Source organism: Antedon mediterranea, chromosome 10, assembly GCF_964355755.1.
Source record: "Antedon mediterranea chromosome 10, ecAntMedi1.1, whole genome shotgun sequence".
In the NCBI taxonomy this organism is placed as follows: domain Eukaryota; kingdom Metazoa; phylum Echinodermata; class Crinoidea; order Comatulida; family Antedonidae; genus Antedon; species Antedon mediterranea.
Window position 1 is genome coordinate 23,953,249 of NC_092679.1, and position 21,465 is coordinate 23,974,713.

At 33.5% G+C, this 21,465-nt stretch overlaps 4 protein-coding genes across 5 annotated transcripts; 2 read left to right on the forward strand and 2 right to left on the reverse strand.

Annotated features, from left to right (window-relative positions):
• Window positions 1-3,215: 3,215 nt before the first annotated feature.
• On the reverse strand, window positions 3,216-4,529 carry LOC140061337 (uncharacterized MFS-type transporter C09D4.1-like). Its single transcript, XM_072107845.1, has one exon. It carries the CDS (start codon window positions 4,527-4,529, stop codon window positions 3,216-3,218), a length of 1,314 nt encoding a protein of 437 aa, XP_071963946.1.
• Window positions 4,530-5,498: 969 nt separating this feature from the next.
• LOC140060308 (uncharacterized) lies at window positions 5,499-11,785 on the forward strand. Of its 2 annotated transcripts, XM_072106457.1 has the most exons (5): window positions 5,499-5,675; window positions 6,211-6,309; window positions 6,943-7,336; window positions 8,836-8,931; window positions 9,203-11,785. In XM_072106457.1, exons 4-5 carry the CDS (start codon window positions 8,862-8,864, stop codon window positions 11,677-11,679), a joined length of 2,547 nt encoding a protein of 848 aa, XP_071962558.1. In that variant the 5' UTR covers window positions 5,499-5,675; window positions 6,211-6,309; window positions 6,943-7,336; window positions 8,836-8,861; the 3' UTR covers window positions 11,680-11,785. The 2 variants fall into 2 exon arrangements, with proteins under 2 accessions (XP_071962558.1, XP_071962557.1); XM_072106456.1 differs by lacking the exon at window positions 5,499-5,675 and having other exon boundaries at window positions 5,919-6,309.
• Window positions 11,786-15,400: 3,615 nt separating this feature from the next.
• On the reverse strand, window positions 15,401-16,714 carry LOC140061338 (uncharacterized MFS-type transporter C09D4.1-like). Its single transcript, XM_072107846.1, has one exon. It carries the CDS (start codon window positions 16,712-16,714, stop codon window positions 15,401-15,403), a length of 1,314 nt encoding a protein of 437 aa, XP_071963947.1.
• A 3,443-nt stretch (window positions 16,715-20,157) lies between these two features.
• Window positions 20,158-21,465, forward strand: LOC140061339 (NLR family CARD domain-containing protein 4-like). Its single transcript, XM_072107848.1, has 2 exons — window positions 20,158-20,191; window positions 20,366-21,465. Exons 1-2 carry the CDS (start codon window positions 20,158-20,160, stop codon window positions 21,463-21,465), a joined length of 1,134 nt encoding a protein of 377 aa, XP_071963949.1.

Sequence of the window (21,465 nt, forward strand, 5' to 3'; positions counted from 1 at the left end):
TCATATGGCAATACAATTACGTGCGTAGCGCATATAACGCATGCGTACGCGCGCTTAAAATGTTGAAAATTGTCAGAATTTATTTTCGATGAAATTAGAGTACGTTTCAGGCAATTTTAAGCGTTTAAAAAATTGCCATGAGTGCGCAGATTTTTGCACGCGCACTGCGCGTCAAACGTTAATGCGCACTGTTTGTGTCCGATTACTGTTGTATAACCTTTCTTTAATAATATCATCATATTTTATTCACTTTTCAACGCAAAACAGCGTTATACGAGCACGTCAAAAGTGACGGGCTACGCACGTGTAAGTTAACAAAATGGTGAAAATATGCTAAATTTTAAAATTAATATATATCGTTAGAATGCTCGGGAACACCTATTTTTTATTTAATTTTCTTGAAGTGTATGTATCATATGTATGATTTATTATGAAATTAGAAGAACAAAAGTTGATTAAGTCATCATTAATGGCATATTAAATTTAACAAAATTAATTTCGACAATCAAACAAATTATAACATTTTCTTAGGCGAAAATAACAAACTTAACGTTAACTTTCTTCCTTAAGAAGTTCATATATTAAAGTTAAAAGTATATAGTTTGACAGTGCATCATTTTTTTAAATTTTTAAAGATGTCATCATAGTAAAACATTATAATTCATTGCGGTATGTAATAATCTATCTGCACCAAAGTGGTTACTGCATAGTAAATACACGGAGGAATTTTTCTCCAACTTTTAGTCAGTTGTGTATGGCTCGATGGTCTGTGCTCGTGTCAATGGCATTCAAGGTACCGAGTTCGAGTCTTACCTTGGGAAACGAAATAAGATTTTTTTTTTATTATCCGTATTGTTCAAATTTATTTCTTAGTGTATAGATTATACACATGATTTATAATGAAATCTAGATAAAAAGTTACTTTATGTCTTTATTATTATGTAACAACAAATGCGGTTTATGACATTATACGCAGAGGGATCTTTGATCGGATTGTGATACCGGCTATGGTGTTCGCGTTAGCAAGGTCCTATCATATATTATAAATAATTAAAGATTCTGAGAAAATCAATCAATCAATATATCTTTTAAAAATCAATTATCTTTATTTAAATCAATGCATATAACCTATAATTCGTCATAGTGACGAATTAAATCTAGTTTATTTATTCTTTCCTTAGCACTATTTGTCCGTCCATTATCTTGATATCAGTTTCATCTAACTAAATCAATTTTTCAGAGTATATTCCTTATGGCCAGGAATCGATGTGGTTATGTTTTCACGGTGCGCAATCAAACATTACGCGGTCTACGCGCGATTTAACGAAATCACGTTTGTAATCATATCTTCACAAGCATGAATCACTTTTAAACAAAATTTGCTACTCATAAATTTCAGGTCATATTTTATCATATGGCAATACAATTACGTGCGTAGCGCATATAACGCATGCGTACGCGCGCTTAAAATGTTGAAAATTGTCAGAATTTATTTTCGATGAAATTAGAGTACGTTTCAGGCAATTTTAAGCGTTTAAAAAATTGCCATGAGTGCGCAGATTTTTGCACGCGCACTGCGCGTCAAACGTTAATGCGCACTGTTTGTGTCCGATTACTGTTGTATAACCTTTCTTTAATAATATCATCATATTTTATTCACTTTTCAACGCAAAACAGCGTTATACGAGCACGTCAAAACTGACAGGCTACGCACGTGTAAGTTAATAAAATGGTGAAAATATGCTAAATTTTAAAATTAATATATATCGTTAGAATGCTCTGGAACACCGATTTTTTTTTTTTTTTTTCTTGAAGTGTATGTATCATATGTATGATTTATTATGAAATTAGAAGAACAAAAGTTGATTAAGTCATCATTAATGGCATATTAAATTTAACCAAATTAATTTCGACAATCAAACAAATTATAACATTTTCTTAGGCCAAAATAACAAACTTAACATTAACTTTCTTCCTTAAGAAGTTCATATATTAAGTTAAAAGTATATAGTTTGACAGTGCATCATTTTTTTTTAATTTTTAAAGATGTCATCATAGTAAAACATTATAATTCATTGCGGTATGTAATAATCTATCTGCACCAAAGTGGTTACTGCATACTAAATACACGAAGGAATCTTTCCATAACTTTTAGTCAGTTGTGTATGGCTCGGTGGTCTTTGCTCGTGTCTTTAGCATTCAAGGTACCGAGTTCGAGTCTCATCTTGGGAAACGAAACGAAATAAGATTTTTTTTTATTATCTGTATTGTTTGTTCAATTGTATTTCTTAGTGTATAGATTAAACAGATGATTTATAATGAAATTTAGATAAAAACACAAATGTGGTTTATGACATTATATACGCAGAAGGATCTTTGATCGGATTATGATACCGGCTATTGTATTTGCGTTAGCAAGATCCTATCATATTATAAATAATACTGAGAAAATCAATCAATCAAAATATCTTAAATCAATCAATTATCTTTATTTAAATCAATGCATATAACCTATAATTCGTCATAGTGACAAATTAAATCTAGTTTTACTTGGCTTTATAGGCTTAATGATACGTGAACTAATGAATGCTTTTATAGCTTCAGCCAGGATTGTCCAATAGTCATGGATCAATCATGGAGGTATAAATGGATGAATTACTGTATTTACTGGTTGAAACATTTTGTTGCCTTATAATCCTGAAAAAGTTCAAGAGTCTTATTTCTGTTTGAATACAAATAAAGATGTAGATAAGCTTTTAGCAATTGTGAAAAACCACAATAGCAGTTTTATGACTATTATTATTTTGTTGATACAGCCTAAAGCTTGCAATAGGCCTACATTTATAAATTAAATATGGTGTACCACAAATTGTTATCAACATTTGATTTGGCCCTGCAAACCTTCAAACAATATATTATTATTATTTTGTTCTTTATTTAAGCAGTGCACACTGGCTTTTGTTAATTTGACTAGAACTAATGAATCAGAATAGACAAAGGTTTGATCTCTTAAGGGCGCTTTCTACGATAGTAGGCGTACAGTATTCCAATAGTTATAAGTACGCCACCATGGCTATGCTCAAAATGGTAAATCTATTTTATTGTTCCTTTCTCCTGTGGTCAAGGTCTATGGAATTCCATGAAAGAGTCGATTATAATTTAATATAATATACAACTTTTGTTGAAAGAATAGCGATGTTATAAAATAGGATATTTTATTCGTCATAAAGATAAAGTTCTTCATCAGCTTGATGTCTCCTATCGTCCCGTTTAATGAGAATGGTTAGAAAAGCAGCGACTGCACACACAATTAATATCATAAAATTAGCGACGTCAACCCCGTGAAGCTTATCAAGAGCATCATATACATAAACGACAACAAATCCCGTAATATCAATACATAGAATTATTAGCGACGCAGACAATGACTCCGACTCGGGATACGTCTGCTCTGCTGCAGTTTCAGCGCCAATTGTAAGAAGAGCGCGGGAAAAGTTGAAATACAAACCAAAACTTACACAAGCCAACAAGATTTGTTCATATTTTATGGAAAACACAAAACATCCCAATGTCAGAAATGTTAACAGGACAGTTACGCGTGTGGTTAATAAAAACTGTTTAGTTTTGTCTAGCACCCAACCGGCAAATACTGAACCAAAACCAATCATGGTCACCAAAACAACAGTACCAATTATGTAACCCTTTTCTGGAAATACAGATAAAATAATATAGTTTATCTTAACCATGATAACGGCAGATAATCCTATACAAATTCCACATGCCAAAAGAAGTAAGACAAAGTTTAAGTTCATCAGTATTACTTTCAGAGATTTCCAAAATGAATCTTGTTTTCCAATAGTTGAGTTATTTTTCTGATAACTTGGAGGTGATAGCGGTTTTGCTTCAAAGAAGAAACAGATGATTAGAAAAATTATAGATATGAAAATCGCTGTTCCAAGAAAGTAATATTTCAGCTTTATTTCGGTTTGATTTTGTAAATTTAGTAACTGATTCGGTAAGATAAAAGCTACTGCTGTTCCAAATTGGAATGCGGTGAATCCAAGGCCACTGGCTAAAGAAACTTCATTAGATCCAAACCAAGCGCCAGCGAAATGCGTAGAAATCCCAAAACAACACGTCTGCGCAACTCCACTAAAGGCCTGACCCAGTATGCTTAAGGAAACTGAATGTTGAAGTATTCCAATGTAACGAATCCATGATCCAGCCATATGCAAGCCGCCTCCTATTATAGTGATTGTTTTGATATCTGTTTTCTCTAATATATAAAGAGCAGGAAATATAAAGAATACATACGTAATGAAATAAATTGCACCGAACGTGTCAATTATGGCTGAAGGAGCGTCAAAGTACTCCTCAACTTCACTTGATATTGCTGCATACTGCATCCACATCATTCCATCTGATAATTGTAGACACATAAATATCACTAACATTGCCCATCGTCTTGTATACAGGTGACATTTTGAGTCGATTAAAAGCTGTTTTTCAGTTTTAATTTCTTCCCCCATATTCGTTGTAATTTACAAACTCGCAAATTTGCTGTTGACTCTTTTGTATTATTGAAGTAGTGTATCTAATTCTGCTATTTTATATAATGGATTAACTGTTCACGCTTCACAACGGTCATTGAATCAATTTTTTGTTGGTCTAAAAATTCTTTTAGAATAGTAATGACAGGACTATACTAAACCGAGGTAGGCCCACCACAAACATGCGGAACAATTCCTAAATTAGGCCTATAATGAACTTTCCACTGAAAGTGTAACGCCTTCTTCCAAACACGTGTTTGCTTATTATCAAATTAAGATTGGTTCTTTTAATTGTTAAAATATTGTAGAATCTAATTTCAAATATAGTTCACATTAGCGGATTCTAACATTATGACATTTGACCTTAATGTATCGTATCTTAGTAACAACAGGCCTAATCGGAAACCGGGTCGGAAACACAACAATATGGTTTACGCTGTTCAGAAACTACACATTTATAGTCTAAGTGGCCGATTCTAACATTATTGACCTTTGAACTTTACATTACATAAAATCGCATAAATTTGAATATAGTGTAGGCCTACATATGAAATTATTTTTAGTGTCAAATTGTTTAGAACATACATATTTATATAGAGTCTAATGACACATGTTGTCCAATAATGGCCTATTGTATGGCTATTGACTTTTGAACAAGCGGCGTATGCGTGAGCGGCACATGCATTGCATTCTACACTTCCCGTCGAAGCGAATTAAAAATGAACGTTGCGCAACTGTGACTACGCTAATATGCAAATGAGTAGAATGTTGACGTCATCCGTTAAAGTTAACGTTATGCGAACACTTCCTAATATCATGTTCTTTCATACTGATAGGGAAGTACATGTGCTGAAATATATTCACCAAAACAGTGTTTCTGGTTGAATAATTATTAAAGAATTGATTGTGCTATTCTGAGAACCTTGAAACACGTCACAAGTAAAACCCAGATCAATTGTACCGCATGAATCTACTGTATTTAATTGAAAGGCCTCCTTAGTTAGATTGAGAAGGAAGTATTTTAAATGTAGGCCTACACAGTAATCAAGAAATAAGGAGTGTGTTGTATTAGAATATCTTTATCTATTTTCTATTATCTGTTTTATAATGGACCAATAAATTAAGGTAAGTTACAAACTAAACTATACTTGCTTGCATTAGTGAAAAGGTTCATCTGGATCTCTGTATAGTATTCATGCTTGTTTGATTGGTTTATCAATTTCGTGTAACCAAGCCTAAACCATAATAATATTCTGAAGACAAAATATCTGGACCTTTAAAGTGCATACGAAAGTTGATCTAGCTACTAGTAAGAAGCTACTAATAAGAACAAACTTTTCCCAAATTTACGTACGTACACACAGACTAATGCAACGATTGCATGCTTTTAATATTGCATGGAATATTAAATCAAGATACATTTAAATGCTGAAAATAACACCTAGCTCTCTCTAATTTAAAGTATCAGGACCAGTGATGGCCGACGCCCCTGGTTTAAGAACCATTGACCCTCCTCAGGATGTCTGTATTAATCCTTTTGTGGCTCTTCCAACATTATGCATGCTTTGTGCATGTTGTAACGTTGTATTGATGGTATTGTACAATAAAAACACAAAAACCGACATTTCCTTTTCATAGGCCTATCTCCTTTATTGTATAGTTTGTATAGTGTTTGTCAACTACTCTGCTTTTGGAAGTCTAATTATAGAATCTCAAAGGAAAACGCAGAAAATTGATCCTGGCAACATGGCAGAAACAGGTATTTAAAAATGAATTTACTCTATTTAAATAATTACGTGTGTTTGAACTAGGCTCAATTAGTGTTAGATAGTAGGCTTACTCTGTCAACATTGTTAAATTGACAAAAACGTGTGATGTGCTCATAGATAGATACAATGACGTTGTATCACTACCATATTTGGCACATCACACTTTTTTTGTCAAACAAGTTTCATAGTGTAGATGTTATACCTTGCATCATTCTAGATGAATGTAGAAACCATGCTAACCATGGACTAACGTTTGTTGCTTGTTAGACAGTTCGCTGATATACTTTGACTGAGTGTTGACTTTGCTTGCAGTCATTAGTAATTAGTATTTAATTTTCTCAAATTACTGAATCTCATCTATTTGATATTTATAATAATGAGCATTATTGAATACCGTAGTGCATAACCTTACAATAACTTTTAGGCCAACATCTTTGGTACTTTAATATATCATTGCTATTATATAGTGTAAATAGTATCGTCGCTAGATCGGGTACTATGTTATCAAGTAATCCATATAATCTTCAGAACTCAAAGTTTATCTACATGATGTGACATGAAAAATACCGCACGACAGTACGCATGTGATTCTTTAGAACCTTTTTTAAACTTTTGACTTTCAGAATGTTACTATGACTTTTACATATTAAGTGACCATGTCGAGTGGGAAAACAAGATGTTACAAGATCTACAAAGAATACGACCAGATATTAAATGTGTCACGAGAAGAGAAAGAAAACCTGGAAAATTTAAAATAGACAGTATGATAGAACTCATGAAACAATCAAAGAAAGTTGTAGTAGGCTTTGCATCGCAATCTGAGACCGATATGGTCAAGTTTGTTGTGGCAACAGCTATTCAAAGAATGTTAGACAGTAACACACTGGATCGAGCAAGGTTGATTCCTGTTAAAGTTACCAGAGATGCTGTGATACCACCCTCCTTGGAAGCAATTCAAGAAGTTAATAGTTTTGATGGAGATTTAATGTCTAAAACTGATACAGCTGTTACACCAAGGTATGTCTATAATACTTATGAACAAATACGTAAAATGTTAATGTTACTTCAAATTATAGAACTGTCAAACAATTCTATTCCACTTTTACCGATGTAGCATATAAAGCGTGCATACCAAAAGCACAAGATAAATGGGAAAACCAACTTCAAAATTGTTTTATTGACTGGAATCTATGTTGGAAAAAACAAAGTTAAGAGTATGTTGCACATAAAAAGAGTGGCTTTCTTTAATTTTAAGTTGCTACATAAAATTTTACCAACTAGGTGTAAGCTAAAATTATGGAATTTGTCAAACAGTAATTATTGTGAATATTGTAATGAGGAGGTTGAAAATGAAAAGCATATGTTATGTACATGCAAAGAAGTAAAACATTGCTGTGTAAAATGGTGCGCTATGCTAAAAACATGCTTTGCATTTACTCAGGAAGTTACATGGGAGAAAATTGTACTTGAAAAATATGATGTCAAAATTAATGAAATATTTTCCATTTTAACTTTCTGTGTTTATAAAAGTAAAGTCAAGCATAGACTAAAAATGTCCATGGTTAATGTTCACTGCGGAGTTAGAAGGTATAATCAATTGTGAGTTTTTAATTAAAAAAATGTGGTCAGATATGGACCGTAACAATTTAGCAAGGTATAAAATTAACGTTTATAAAATTGATATTTAGGTAAAGTAAAATATAAGTTTTTTTTGATTGCCTGAAAGAGATAAAAAGAGTTATAAAATAAAAAATTCTGTGGTAAATTATACGTACATTGTTAAGGATTGAAAAACGTGTATTAAAGAGTGTATAACATACAGGAAAATATTTTTTTTTCTTCTTTCCTTATACTATTATATATATAATGCAATGGTAGGAGTGAGATATCAAATGTACTGAAAGTTATTTAATTTAATTATATTGTATTGTATCATTACATTACTCATGTGCAATGCATTGTAAACGAACATTTTATTGATGAAGAAATAAAAGTGGGTCGATCCTACATAAGACAAAAACAAATACGTAAAATGATTTGCTTAGGTTGTTTTGAAAACATACTTAATCAATAATTTGATTTTAAAGAGATGACCAAAGAAAGAGTGAAATAGTTACGTGGTGGATTTAATTACAGTCAATCTTTCAACGAATACAGAACATTCATTATTTGTTCTACAAAAGTTTATGATGATTTTAAGATGAGTTAAGATTTAATAATAAAATTATAGTTCATCTTGTCCCAAAGGAAACACTATTAGAGAGTAGTGTGTCACTAGATGATCAAAACATGATGAATGGACGTTATATAGCTATAGTCATACAGTAGGGTCCATTTGCCACAAATCTTTATTCATCCATTTCTTTAAGCCAACTCCAAAACAGCGCCACATGGCTCTGTGGTAGACATGTTACGTCTCCATATCATCATCATCATTTATCTGCTGTCCCCATCGACATAACATTTTTACTGATAGAAACATTGTAAAGTCAGATTTTATTCGTTAATATTTACAGAGGAATTGAAGTCCCATTGTTCGGTTATGAAGAACGTGCCAACCATCAATAGTAACGAAGAACAGGGATTGCGAATACAGCATAAATCAGACACAGGTAAGTTACTTCAGTGTATGTTATTATTATTTAATAGGGTTGCTGTGGAGGAGTTTATTTTAAGGGAAGCGTTTATTTCATTTATTTTGTGAAAATGATAACAAATATACTCAAATAAATTTCACCTTGGAACCTGTAGATCACCTGCAGTCAATAAATTCTAAATTGAAATACATGTAGGCCTAGATTAAAAATGTCACTAATGATACTTGATAAGAATGACCAGTGACCAAACTTAAATCCTCAATAAGTTTATTTATTTATAAATTAGAAAAGATTGAAGAATATCTGCTTAACAGACAAAGGATATTGTGCAACCAGGCCAGTATATTTACACCAGCAATAATGAATGATAGATACAAAGTTGACATGTCTCAGATGTTTACCGATATGGAACTACTCGTAGAAAGTGAAAACAAGAAAGACAGCAAACCATCAACAATAAAAGATGTGGCAGATATCATCACATCAACACCTAAATGTAAAGCCCTTATAGAGGGACAAGGCGGTATTGGTAAAACCAGTATTTTAAGGCGTTTAGCATCAAACTGGGCTACTGATCAATCGTATTTTAAAGGTAAAACAGTATTTCTTTTTAATGTAAGAGATTTAGATAAAGATGAAGACATCTTCGATCTCATAACAAAGCAACTGGATATGAAAGATTTTAACAGGAACACCCAAATTGTAAAAGGTTCAGCGATGGTTCAAGAGTTTTTGATGACTCATGATGATAAAATTGTCTTGTTGTTAGATGGGTTAGATGAGTTACGATTTAATAATAAAAGTCTAATTCGTCTTTTCACAAAAGAGACACTGACAGAGAGTACTGTGGTAGTCACAACACGATCAGAAAACATAGATGAATTCAGAAAGAGGTGTAATGTACATATAAGAGTTACGGGGTTTAATAATCATGGAATAGCAAAGTATATTGAAAAACACTTCAGTTATTTTAGAAAACTAGAATTGGGAAAATCTCTTAGAGAAGAATTGGCCACTAACAAAGACGAAGTACATTCCATGTGCAGAAATCCAATGTTACTTCTCTTAATATGCATCCTATGGGAAGAAAATGAAAATCTTCCTCATAACAAGGTTGATCTTTTTAAAGAAATATTACGCTGTATTTTGAATCAGTCTAACAAACAACAAGACACGTACAAAAAGATGTCTAAATTTGAAGATGCTCCAACAGAATATGTAAATGCTATGATTTTGTTGGGGAAGTGTATGTATAACAGCTTGAAAATAAATCAACTTTCAATAAAGAAAGAAGACTTGAAAGCTAAGAAAGATATAGTTGACATGGCCCTAAAATTAGGATTTGTGTATGAAGATGCACCAATTTCAAAATCTTACTTTGGAAACGTTTTTATGCCTCCTCACAAGTTGATAGTAGAGGCGTTGGTAGGATTTTACTTGTGCAAATTATGTGAAACTGAACGTATGAAGAATGAATGTGATGAAGATATGAGACAATTACTTGCACCATTGGATGATAGTGAATGGGAGATAATAAGAGAAAGTAAGCATCTTAATACTGTAAGAGAGTTTGCAATTGGTTTTCTTGGTCAGAAAGCCGGTTTATTTTTTAATCATTGGATTACAAATAAATTATCAACATATCGCTCTCTACCGAGTAATTTGAAGTTTGTTAAAAACGAACACGAGGATGTTGTGGTAAGTGCACTAATCGACCACATGACCAATAAAGACCTAGCTATAAGTCAACATATTGATGATATATCTACCTCCATAAAACTGTTTATTCATTCCATTTGTCCACATGTACATGTTGAGAGACATTTCATACAACTACTTAGGCAACTGTATTGTTTGAAATATTACCAAGATAAAGTAGAATCCTTTTGTGAAGAGAGGGCATCGGCCGGTAGGGCAAATGCTATTGCACACATTTTAGGCATAGAAGCTAAATGTAACCAGGTCCAAATCATAGCGGGGAAACTAATGAAGCACACGATAAGAGTGTGCTTAAATATAGGAGTTCAATTAGTATTAGAAAAGCTTGATATCAGCGGTAATAACCTCCATAACATTAATGGTAGCTTACTTAGTTCTTTATTGATTATGTCTCCTTGTCTGTTGAAACTTAAAATGTATGACTGCAACCTATCAGGTAAGGTAATGAACCACGTGGTCAGAGAGTGTTTAAATCGAGGAATTGAACTGCCATTACAATGGTTAGAAATCAGTGATAACAATCTCAGGAACATAGATGGTACTTTATTGATTACGTTTCCAAAGTTAAAGGTCCTTGAAATGTGTAATTGTAATCTATCCGGAGGAGAAATAAAACACATGACCAAAGAGTGTTTAAATAAAGGAGTTCAATTAGCATTGGAAGAGTTAAATATAGATCATAATAAGCTCAGAAAAATGGATGGTACTTTACTGTGTTCACTGTTCATTATGTCTTCTAAGCTGACGAGGTTGTACATGTGTAAATGTAATATATCGGGTAAGGTAATGAATCAAATGATCAGAGCAGGTTCAAATAGAGGAATTCAATTGACATTGGGCGATCTCTATATCGATGGTAATGACCTCAGCAATATTGATAGCACTTTACTTATCTCTTTATTGAACCTGTCTCCTAAACTAAAGAGACTTGGATTGTATAATTGCAATTTAGCAGGTAACGGAATCCAATGCTTGCTCACAGAGTGCTCAAATAGAGGAATTATATTAGCTCATGAACTTGTAAAGCGCATTCATAGTCGATAATGAATCACATAATTATTTTATCATATTATTATTATTATTATTAGTGTTATTATTATTATTATTATTATTAGTGTTAGTGTTATTATTATTATTATTTATATTTTATATTTCAACTAGAGGATTTTATACATATTTTTATTTCAAATAAACGCTACATTTACTATATAAACGGCAGGCAATATACATTAAATCTAACAACATGAACTCGACAATATTTTCTTAATTGTGTCAATTATGAATAGTTATGAAGAAAGAAATTCTGGTACTGTAGTTCAGACTGATTGAAATCTTTTAGTTATTACCATAGCATACTTTGTATGAGTGCACGTATAGAATGTTTAAATGATTGTTATCGACGCGATATAAACCTGTTTTTTTTTCTATAATCCTATGTCTTATAGTTACTCTTATGAAAACATCTCCATTTTTTTCTGAAATTTACTTCGGTTGTGATAGAAATATTGATGATTTGATTCTAATCATTTAGGCTATTTCATGAATGGTCTAATTTATTAGTAATAAAGGTTGCTTTTGTTTTATTGTAGTTGTTGTAAACTATATCTATATTTATGAATTGTTTACATTGTTAATTACTTTTGTTACATTTGTATTGTTTACATTGTTATCAATTTAGATTACTATAATTGCTAAAGATAAATTATTTAAAGTAACAATGACACACGCTAGGTGGTGATTTATTTTTAAAATATATTATACTGTATATATACTAAACATTTAGTCTATTCCTTTCTGTTAGTTTAAGGTGTCAAATATCGATTACTAGCGAAAGCTATTTTTACTGTTTTGCGAGCGCTTACATTAACGTTAAACAAAACAAAGTAATTTGACTAACTTCTATGGGTAGGCCTATATAATATTCTCTGAGATTTCCTCGTCTTATCGTTTCAAATTAATTAATACATTTCCGTATATCGTCGCCGGGCAGTTAAATTTGTTCTGTGCCTGTGGTTGTTATATACTATACTAGCAATTATACCCGCCCCAGGGCGGGTTTCAAAATTAGTTTAAAGCCTTCTCAGTATATAACACCCGACGCCAGTATGTCCCTATACTTACCACACCCCACACTATTTTTTGAAAACAAACTCTTCCCAGGACAAGTTCAAATGAGATGGGATACATAGCTACGACAGGCCTATGGTTTTTAAGTACGTTGTAAACTTTGTAAATGAATAGGTGTCATATTGGCTGATAATTAAATATCTAATTTTGATCTGCGGGGCCCCAGCCTTCTTTCTCCTCTTACCATCCCAGCCACAATTAACAAACCTTAACAACTCTACCTCTGGAAAGTTCAAATGTAGTAACTTTTCCTAGTACAATTCCAATCATATACTTCATTACGCCAGTATTTCCGCTCCCCCTCCTACCTCCCAACACACCCCAGATACATAGCTATGATAGGCATATGGCTTCAGTACGTTGTAAACTGTGTAAATGAGTAGGTGTCATATTGGCTGATAATAAAAATATATAATGTTGATACTGCGGTCCCCCGGCCTTCTTTCTCCTCTCACTATCGCAACCGCAACCCTCAAATTAGCTATTTTCCCCATTTTCTCCATTTTAGTCGCGTGCAACGCAACTCTACAGCGCACTATGTCGGTCGGTTGGTCGGTAAACACTAACTTGCTTTATGTTGTTCGATGGGTCTTAGGAAGTACCTACAGCAAAAATGAATGCTGTTCTAATCTTGTCTAGGTTAAACCATGGGTTGATGGATAGTCATTTTCATTGTTGTGTGCGACCGTTAATTTAACTGTGTTTATTTTGTAACAATGTGGTCGGTCCACGCTCTGCCGGTTAGAGTTAGCTTTGATCTCAACCTGATGCATAGGCCTATCCTTTTATTCCTTAATCCATGCTTTGTTCAACAATGAATGAAGTGCTTCTAACGTTTTTAACATTCCACCTTTATTCATAATTATTGTTATTTCAGCAAATAATAGTCGTAAATACTCGATAATATCCCTGACTACCTTACTGTATTACAACACATTAAAACGCTGAAAATAATCTAGTAAGACTAATAATAATAAATCTAATAATAATAAATATAATTAATCATTAAAAACTCATTTTTCAAAACGTGCACATTATAATATATATTTATCAATAAATTGAATGTGTTAACAGATTAAGATTTTATTTTTCCACCGAAGCTTTTTTTCATCAATCTTCCACCACCAGACAATCTATATATATAAATTTACGTAAGGGCAAAATTCGGTAAATCGCGCGTTATTTCTAGAATGTTTACTCGATAGTATATAAAGTTGGTTAGAATCTCAGTAATGATTTTAACTGCCTGATGTAACCCTGTTTACTAATTAAATTATGTTAGATAATTAGTTATTGACGATTAAAACGAATTTAGGTTCAACGATTTGCCCCAAATAGGGGTGTTTTCCGATCTTGGTATACACTGTCTAATGGATGTCCATCTTGAAAAATACCCGCCACAAAAATGCGAGGCGTCTTCGTCATCTCCTCCTACGATAATTTTTTTTAATAGCTGAAAACCGGTTGAACAGCTAGAGTACAGCATCATAATGTTGAAGACAGGCCGCGCCGATTTTCTTTAAAAAATACTATTTTGATAGATTTAATATACGATTATACACATGTATTGATTTGCGATGAATGGAACATCCCAATCTCTCAGTCTGCCAGTGTTTGGTTTAACAGAAGTAGGTAAATTTATGAGCCCTTGGCTTAACACTTACGGTAGGTAAATATATGGGCCCTTTGAGAATAAACTTGCAATACTTTGACAATACTGTAAATACATATTAACTGTTTTTGGTCCTCATTTGAATCGAGCATTTCTTACTGTGAATGTTCGTACTGTTAGATGTAATATAAAAATATATAAAAATAAACTTTATTACTGAGATTGTGGATAGGCTCTACTGTTAGATATACAAATAAACGTTATACTGACAGTTCCTTCTCAACGTTTGTATTAATTAATAATTACCAATAATATAAACGTCGTAGTGGTGTATCGTGACATGTACTTTAATATTATTCAATCGATTATGACAGTGACAGTTTTAACAAAGTATTAAATCACATATGTTTTACTGTATTTAGAGGTATATTATTTATAGGCATATAAATCATGAACAAAATATTTCGTTACTGAGTGGATAAAGAATATATTTAAAAATTGTTCCTCTTTGTACCTATCCGCTTTCCCATCCCTCAACCCTATTACATAGGCCTACAAAGCACAAATTCAAAAATTTGGACTCATTTTGTGGTAAGTTTCTCCTTCGGAAGTAATTCTCAGGGTGCTAATTTTAGTTGACTACAAATCATCGTGTCTATTTATTCGTTTCTGTAAACGACAATGTATTATAGTCCTGCGGTACGTACATTTGAAAAATCGCCAGTTTTGTTACGCTGAAATGACTGTGTATTCGAGAACCATCTGTGGGTACGACCTAGATGGTACGCGAGCGAAGCGAGCGTACCATCTAGTGATCATAATTAGTATTGCTTATAGCGTGGTTCCCACTAGAACACAACGCAGCGACGTATCAACGCAAAGTGATGTATTGCGTAATCTCAAGTGGGAACCGACGACGCAACAGTGCGGGGGCAAACACAATTATTGGAAGGCCATTTGCTTACGTTGCGTCGCTAGTCGGAACCACGCTCTAGTTTTCCTCACTCCAATTATTGGTGTGACAATTTAATCTTCAGACATGTAACATTCATCAGCTTGGTGTCTTTTATCGTCTCGTTTAATGAACATGGTAAAAAACACAGCGACTGCACACACACTAAATGTCATAATGTTAGCGACGTCGACCCCGTGAAGCTTATCAAGGGCGTCATATACATACACTGAGACGAAACCAGTTATTTCAACACATAAAAGTATTAGCGACGCAGACAATGACTCCGACTCGGGATATGTCTGCTCTGCTGCAGTTTCAGCGCCAATTGTAAGAAAAGCGCGCGAAAAGTTGAAATACAAACCAAAACTTATACAAGCCAACCAGATTTGTTCAAATTTTATAAATAACACAAAACATCCCAATGTCAGAAATATTAACAGGACAGTTACGCGTGTGGTCAATAAAAACTTTTTAGTTCTGTCTAGCACCCAACCAGCGAATACTGAACCGAAAACAACTGGAATCATTGTAGCCAAAACAACAGTACCAGTTATGTAATCATTTTCAGGACAAATAGATAACATTAAATAATCTATTTTTATCATAATAAGTGCAGATAACCCTATGCCAATTCCACATGCAGAAGCGAGTAAAACGAAGTTTGAATTCATCAGTATAGCTTTCAAAGATTTCCAAAAAGAGTCTTGTTTTCCACGAGTTGAGTTCTTTTTCTGATAACTGGGGGGTGATGGTGGTTTTGCTTCAAAAAAGAAACAAATGACTACAAAAATTATAGACATAAAGATGGCAGTTCCCAGAAAGTAATATTTCAGCTTTATTTCAGTTAGGTATTGTATATTTAGTAACTGATTCGGTAAGACGAAAGCTACTGCTATTCCAAAGTTGAATGCGGTGTATCCAAGGCCACTGGCTAAAGAAACTTCATTAGATCCAAACCAAGTACCGGCAAAAAGCGAAGAAATTCCAAAACAACATGTCTGTGCAATTCCACAAAACGTCTGACCCAGCATGCTTACGTAAACTGAATGATAAACAATTCCAATATAACGAATCCATGATCCGACTAGATGAAAACCACCGCCTAGCACAGATATTGTTCTAATATCTCTTTTCTCTACTATATATAGAGCAGGAAATATAAAGAGTACATACGTAATGAAATAAATTGCACCGAACGTGTCAATTATGGCTGAAGGAGCGTCAAAGTACTTTTCAACTTCACTTGATATTGCTGCATACTGCACCCACATCATTCCATTGGACAATTGCAGGCACATAAATATCACTAACATTGCCCATCGTCTGGTATACAGTTTACACGGTGAGTCAATTAAAAACAGTTTTTCCCTTTCAATGTCATCCATAATGTTCAACTGTTAGTAGGCCTATATATATTTGATAGTGTAGTTTCAGTAGGCCCACTGGATCCACCCGATTAAGTAACAATAACCGCCCACATAATGGACTGTTCCCCATTACCATAATGGACTGGAAAATACATTGTTTGAATAATTGGTAGAATAGTGACGAATTGTTGACCAAGGTTGAATTGTGTAACTTAATTCTTTTGAAATTCTACTTGTAAATATCTTTGTTAACTACTTTTAGGAAGTCATTTTTGGGTAGCCCTAAACGTTTTATTCTTACCTTATTTGAAAGTATATGTTTTTATAAAAGTGCTTGTAGAAATGATTTATATTTACAATTTTTCATTGAAAGTATTCCTACGCGTATACATATTTTGTTTTAATTAAAATAATTTTAAGCGTAGGCGCGGCCCATGAGTGTTCACTTTATATTACGTTTCATCTACTTTTTAACGCCATTGTCATACATTTTCTAGGCCCATTGCTCTCACTTAAGGCCAATTTACACGGAAATAAACATATATAATCTTATGTTATTCCTTCTGACCTTTCACACAATTAACGCGGAGCGCGCACGGATGGAGACTCTACAGTAGGTGGGACAAGCTACGCGGATTTCCGTTTGTCGCAACACGGTATACGATACAAAGGGCTTAATGGCAACATCTGAATCTAATCCCGAGTTCACCAACTTAAAGTCTGATCTCAGTAGATGTTTTGACGGTGAAAGGTTGGTTTGATTAAAGTTTATCCTATTCGAACACTTAAACATAGGGGACCTCGCACAACCAAATTATATTGGAAATGATTTTTTCAATAAACTACATGACACTGGTAAAATCAAACATGATATAGTGTTAACATTTTACTAGAGATCACCAAATTATGTGAATTAAAGGAAGCTGAAGATCTTGTACTCCAGTACATTACAGATAATAATGTTGATAATGCTGATGGAGAAAAGCTATCAACGCATCGAAAACGGCTGTTCAAAGATTTGCAAAATGTTGGTCCAGACGCGTTGAAGAGGGTTATTGCTCACTATGATTTGGCAAGATATAGCTACACCAACATTTGGGATGTTGTGTTCAGATTGGAGACTAGCAAACGTTTATCAGATGAACCAGACAGGAAAGTATTTGACAATCTTCTTCAAGAAATTGTACATCATGGAAATCAACAACACAACAGCAGAAAAAGAAAAATACAAGAAGGTATATAAAAACCACTTTTTATTAAAATCGCACTTTTCTCATTTTATTAGTAAATTAACATATTACCCTAAATTGCCAGTTTTATCGTATGTGTTTAATCATAACACCTTCACAAAATGTTAATGGTTTATTTCTAGGAAGTAACGATAATGAAGATGATCCTTGTGAAGTATTGAGTTCCAAAAGCCGACCTGAAGGTATAGAGCAAAACAAAGATTAAAAAATATAATAATTATCAATTCACTAAATCAATATAAACTGTAATTAGTCATTTTAGGTACTGACGCAAAATTATATAGTAGAACGTTTCCACTTTGCTGTGTCTGACTGTGTCTGTCTGTTATTATATAGTAGAACGTTTCCACTTTGCTGTGTCTGATTGTGTCTGTCTGTTATTATATAGTAGAACGTTTCCACTTTGCTGTGTCTGACTGTGTCTGTCTGTTATTATATAGTAGAACGTTTCCACTTTGCTGTGTCTGACTGTGTCTGTCTGTTATTATATAGTAGAACGTTTCCACTTTGCTGTGTCTGACTGTGTCTGTCTGTTATTATATAGTAGAACGTTTCCACTTTGCTGTGTCTGACTGTGTCTGTCTGTTATTATATAGTAGAACGTTTCCACTTTGCTGTGTCTGACTGTGTCTGTCTGTTGTTATATAGTAGAACGTTTCCACTTTGCTGTGTCTGACTGTGTCTGTCTGTTATTATATAGTAGAACGTTTCCACTTTGCTGTGTCTGACTGTTTCTGTCTGTTATTATATAGTAGAACGTTTCCACTTTGCTGTGTCTGACTGTGTCTGTCTGTTATTATATAGTAGAACGTTTCCACTTTGCTGTGTCTGATTGTGTCTGTCTGTTATTATATAGTAGAACGTTTCCACTTTGCTGTGTCTGACTGTGTCTGTCTGTTATTATATAGTAGAACGTTTCCACTTTGCTGTGTCTGACTGTGTCTGTCTGTTATTATATAGTAGAACGTTTCCACTTTGCTGTGTCTGAGTGTGTCTGTCTGTTATTATATAGTAGAACGTTTCCACTTTGCTGTGTCTGACTGTGTCTGTCTGTTATTATATAGTAGAACGTTTCCACTTTGCTGTGTCTGACTGTGTCTGTCTGTTATTATATAGTAAAACGTTTCCACTTTGCTGTGTCTGACTGTGTCTGTCTGTTATTATATAGTAGAACGTTTCCACTTTGCTGTGTCTGATTGTGTCTGTCTGTTATTATATAGTAGAACGTTTCCACTTTGCTGTGTCTGACTGTGTCTGTCTGTTATTATATAGTAGAACGTTTCCACTTTGCTGTGTCTGACTGTGTCTGTCTGTTATTATATAGTAGAACGTTTCCACTTTGCTGTGTCTGACTGTGTCTGTCTGTTATTATATAGTAGAACGTTTCCACTTTGCTGTGTCTGACTGTGTCTGTCTGTTATTATATAGTAGAACGTTTCCACTTTGCTGTGTCTGACTGTGTCTGTCTGTTATTATATAGTAGAACGTTTCCACTTTGCTGTGTCTGACTGTGTCTGTCTGTTATTATATAGTAGAACGTTTCTACTTTGCTGTGTCTGATTGTGTCTGTCTGTTATTATATAGTAGAACGTTTCCACTTTGCTGTGTCTGACTGTGTCTGTCTGTTATTATATAGTAGAACGTTTCCACTTTGCTGTGTCTGATTGTGTCTGTCTGTTATTATATAGTAGAACGTTTCCACTTTGCTGTGTCTGACTGTGTCTGTCTGGTATTATATAGTAGAACGTTTCCACTTTGCTGTGTCTGACTGTGTCTGTCTGTTATTATATAGTAGAACGTTTCCACTTTGCTGTGTCTGACTGTGTCTGTCTGTTATTATATAGTAGAACGTTTCCACTTTGCTGTGTCTGACTGTGTCTGTCTGTTATTATATAGTAGAACGTTTCCACTTTGCTGTGTCTGACTGTGTCTGTCTGTTATTATATAGTAGAACGTTTCCACTTTGCTGTGTCTGACTGTTTCTGTCTGTTATTATATAGTAGAACGTTTCCACTTTGCTGTGTCTGTCTGTTATTATATAGTAGAACGTTTCCACTTTGCTGTGTCTGACTGTGTCTGTCTGTTATTATATAGTAGAAAGTTTCCACTTTGCTGTGTCTGACTGTGTCTGTCTGTTTATCATAAGTTTAACTTTAACTATATGTCACTATTGACGGAATATTTGTTTTCTAAAGCAGATTAGATAAATAAATGTGTTGTTACCGTTTCATAGTTAATAACATACGTAACTATCAAAAACGGTTTATCTACAGTAGTTTTAATAAAAGAGTTAGTTACATCCGAGATGTAGGGTTGTCCTAAAGAGGGTAATTGTCCAAAGCTTTCCTATATAATGTAGTTGTCTAACAATTGTGTGTGTATTTTTTTATTTTGTTTTTATCGTTTTTCCCTCTAATAGAAAAGGTTGAAGTCTATCTACTTGATAAACAACAGACGGTCCTGCAATATGCCAAGTGTTTTACACCAGCAATATTGAATCCGAGATACCAAGTTGACATTTCTGAACTGTTCACAGATTTGGAGCTTCTCAAACATAGTAAACGAACGAGTATAAGTCAGCCAACAACAATAAAAGATGTTTTATCTTTTATCAAATCCAAACCTGCATGTAGAGTCCTTGTAGATGGTGAAGGTGGTATAGGTAAAACGACACTATTAAGGTACATATCATACAATGCAGCTACAGATGAATCAGTTGATGTATTTAAAGGTAAAATTGTTTTCTTGTTGAATGTACGAGATTTAGAAGAAGGGAAGGGAATCCTTAATCTTATTGTAAAACAACTCGACATGGAAGAATTTGATTTGAAAACAGAGCTTGGGGATGATTCCAAAATAATCAAAAAATTCATATTAAACCATGATGACAAAATTGTGTTGTTGTTGGATGGACTAGATGAATTAAGATTTAAAAGTAACACTTTGATTGAGCTTTTCAGAAAAGAAAAGTTAAAGAATAGCACTGTGATACTCACATCGCGTTCAGAAAACATAAATGAATTCATAAATTCATGTGATGTGTATGTAAGAGTTAAAGGTTTTGGCAACGACAGCATTGAAAATTATATTTCTAAACATTTTGAACATTTTGAAACACCCGCCTTGGGAGAATCACTTAAACAAGAACTTTTGCATCAAAATTATCACAAAGAAATACATTCAATGTGCAAAAACCCAATGTTACTTCTTTCGATTTGTTTTATGTGGGAAGACAAACAAAATCTTCCGGAGGATGAATCCGATCTTTTTAAAGAACTTTTTCGAAGTATTTTAAATCAGTTCATTGCAAAACAGCCGCAACAACAGAACAATCTTCTTTCTAAATTTGATGCCGCTCCAGTGGAATATGTGAATCCAATGATTTGTTTAGGAGAATGCATGTATCATAGTTTAAAAATTAATCAACTTTCAATAAACAAACAAAAAATGATAGGTGACAAAAACATGGTTGATATGGCATTGAAACTCGGGTTTGTTTATGAAGATGCACTGGTTTAA

Excerpts from the sequence above, each read along its gene's own strand:
- LOC140060308 (XM_072106457.1), top strand. The coding sequence starts at position 8,862 with ATGAAGAACGTGCCAACCATCAATAGTAACGAAGAACAGGGATTGCGA. Across the intron at positions 8,932-9,202 it reads ACAGCATAAATCAGACACAG|AAAAGATTGAAGAATATCTG; the intron begins GTAAGTTACTTC and ends TTTATAAATTAG.
- LOC140061337 (XM_072107845.1), bottom strand. The coding sequence starts at position 4,529 with ATGGGGGAAGAAATTAAAACTGAAAAACAGCTTTTAATCGACTCAAAA.
- LOC140061339 (XM_072107848.1), top strand. The coding sequence starts at position 20,158 with ATGTGTTGTTACCGTTTCATAGTTAATAACATAC. Across the intron at positions 20,192-20,365 it reads TTTCATAGTTAATAACATAC|AAAAGGTTGAAGTCTATCTA; the intron begins GTAACTATCAAA and ends TCCCTCTAATAG.
- LOC140061338 (XM_072107846.1), bottom strand. The coding sequence starts at position 16,714 with ATGGATGACATTGAAAGGGAAAAACTGTTTTTAATTGACTCACCGTGT.